At 42.1% G+C, this 3367-nt stretch overlaps 1 protein-coding gene across 1 annotated transcript; it reads left to right on the top strand.

The window, feature by feature from the left end:
* The first annotated feature begins 2727 nt into the window (after window positions 1-2727).
* LOC113745307 (diacylglycerol kinase delta-like) lies at window positions 2728-3353 on the top strand. The gene is made up of 3 exons (XM_027276827.1): window positions 2728-2897; window positions 3040-3168; window positions 3243-3353. The coding sequence occupies exons 1-3, from the start codon at window positions 2849-2851 to the stop codon at window positions 3338-3340; spliced, it is 276 nt and encodes a 91-aa protein (XP_027132628.1). The 5' UTR covers window positions 2728-2848; the 3' UTR covers window positions 3341-3353.
* Window positions 3354-3367: the final 14 nt, after the last annotated feature.

Raw genomic sequence — 3367 nt, 5'->3', positions numbered from 1 at the left:
GCTGTGGCCGAGCAAGAACGCTCAGAACCCCAACAGAACCTTTTCTCTCTGAGGCCCGACTGAGGAAAGATGAAGGTTTCTGGTGGAGGAGGCCGAGGAGGACGAGGTGGAGGAGGACAAGATGTCTCTGCAGTCGTACCTACAGCACCAAACCCGCAACACTCGCAATGTCAGTCTACTGATAATACTACGGACTACTGCAAATTACTGCTACCACTACTGTAAATAATACTGATTACTGCTTCTGTTAGATTTGATAGCAACACATTAACCAACACCATTACACACACATTAACAACACACACACACACACATGAACACACACAAGTACACACACACAACACCCACACACACATTAACACACCACACACACACCACACACATTAACACCATTCACACAAACATTAACACACATACACACACACACACACACACACACACATTAACACACACACACATTAACAACAATTAACACACACACATTAACACACAGTACACACATTTAACACCACACACACACACCAACACACATTAACACATACATACAGCACATGACACACACACACAACACACACAAGTAACACACATTAAACACCATTAACACACAGTAATAACACACGTAACACACAACACACACATAACACACATGAACATCACACACACAACACACACACATTTAACACACACACACACACACACATTAACACACAATTAACCACACACAAAGACAAACTTAACACACATTAACACACACCACACACACATTAACACACACACACCACACATTAACACACACACCACACACAAACAACACCACACAACACACACACACACATTAAAAACACACCACACACACACAACACCTAACACACACATTAACACACACACACAACACACACATTAAACACACACACACACACCACACCACATTAACACACATTAACACACCCACTTAACACACATACCACACAATTACACAACATTAACACACAATTAACACACATTAAAAACGCACAACACATTAACACACATAACACACACACACACACACACATTAACACACATTAACACACATGAACACACATACACATTAACACACATTTAACAAACACACACCAAACCACATTAACACATTACACACACACACCAAACATTAACACCACATTAACACACACACATACACACATTAACACACATTAAACACAAACACACACACACACACATTAACACACACACACACCCACACATAACACACAGTAACACACAACACACACACATTAACAACAACATTAACACACACACACCAAACACAGTAACCACACACACACACACATAACACACTGAACACACAACACACACACATTACACACATGAACACACACAGTAACACACATTAAACACACATTAAACACACATTAAACACACACACACACACACACACCCACTTAACACACATTAACACAACACAATTAACACACATACACACACACATTAACACCACAAATTAAACACACCTTAACACACACACACACACACACACACACATTAACACCATTACACACACCACACAACACACACACACACCTTAACACACATTAACACACATTAACAACACACACACACACACAACACACTTACACACATTAACACACACACACATGAACACACACACAGTAACACACACACACAGACACCAGTAACACACACAACACCACACACACACACACATTAACACACCACAGGCCACAGTAACACACATAAACACACCACACACATTAACACACACAACACACACACACACACACACACATTAACCCACTTAACAAACACACAACACACACACACACACACACATTAACACACACACACACAACACACCACACACACCACATTAACACACATTACCCACACCACACACACAACCACACACGCCACGTAACACACACACAACACACACACACACACACCATTAACACACAGTACACACACACACACCACACAACACACAACTTAACCACACACACACACACACAAACACACAACAATTAACACACACACACACCACACACACACACACATTAACACACATTAACACACCACACACAGTAACAAACAAAAAGTAACACACACACCATTACACAACACACACACCATTAACACACCACACACCCACATTACACACATAACACACCACACACACATTAACACACATTAACACACCACACACACACATTATTAAACACACACACACACAACATTAACACACGTAACACACACACACACACTTAACACACATTAAGCACACACATTAACAACACAGTAACACAACATTAACACACATTAACACACACACACACACACACAAACACATTAACACACAGTAATAACACCACACATGAACACACAGACACACACACACATTAACACACACCATTAAACGCATTTAACACACACATTAACACACACACACACACACACACACACACACACACACATAAACACACATTAACACACACACACACACACAACACAACACACATTAATTACGCACATTAACACACACACACACATTACACACACCATTAACAACACACACACCACATTAAGCACACACACACCACACACACAACAAACACACATTAACACACACACACAGGAACACACATTAACAAACACACACACACACATTTAACACACACAACACCACACACACAACACACACACACACACACAAGCTGTGGACGAGCAGAACGCTCAGACCCAACAGAACCTTTTCTCTCTGAGCCGGACTGAGGAAGATGAAGGTCTGGTGGAGGAGGACGAGGAGGACGAGGTGGAGGAGGACAAGATGTCTCTGCAGTCGACCTACAGCACCAAACACCGCAACACTCGCAGAGGTCAGTCATACTGATAATACTACGTCTACTGCAAATACTGCTACCATTACTGTAAATAATACTGATACTGCTTCTGTTAGTATTCTTCACGACCATGGACTAATCAGGCTTTTAAAACCTCTGCCTGTCTGTCTGTCTTCAGTCAGTAAGACGCCCTGTGAGAAGCTGATCAGTAAAGGCAGCCTGTCGCTGGGCAGTTCTGCATCACTTCCTGTCCACACAGGAAGTAGGGAGAACATGCCGATGCTGAACACAAAGATCCTCTATCCAGGTAAGAATCTCTGACGTCAAACAGGAAGTAGTTTATGAGTCATCAGTCTGATGTTCACCTGAATGTGTGTGCAGGTTTCAGAGGTATCTCAGGTTCTCTGTCCAGCAGCTCTGTGATCAGTCGACTGCTGGTCAACGCCGACCCATTCAGCTGCGACCCTGACAACATGTAAGTCTGTCTATACGTATATATACTGTAT

This window comes from Larimichthys crocea, unplaced genomic scaffold (genome assembly GCF_000972845.2).
Source record: "Larimichthys crocea isolate SSNF unplaced genomic scaffold, L_crocea_2.0 scaffold62696, whole genome shotgun sequence".
Classification (NCBI taxonomy): Eukaryota; Metazoa; Chordata; class Actinopteri; family Sciaenidae; genus Larimichthys; species Larimichthys crocea.
This window is presented reverse-complemented; position numbering and strand designations above follow the sequence as displayed.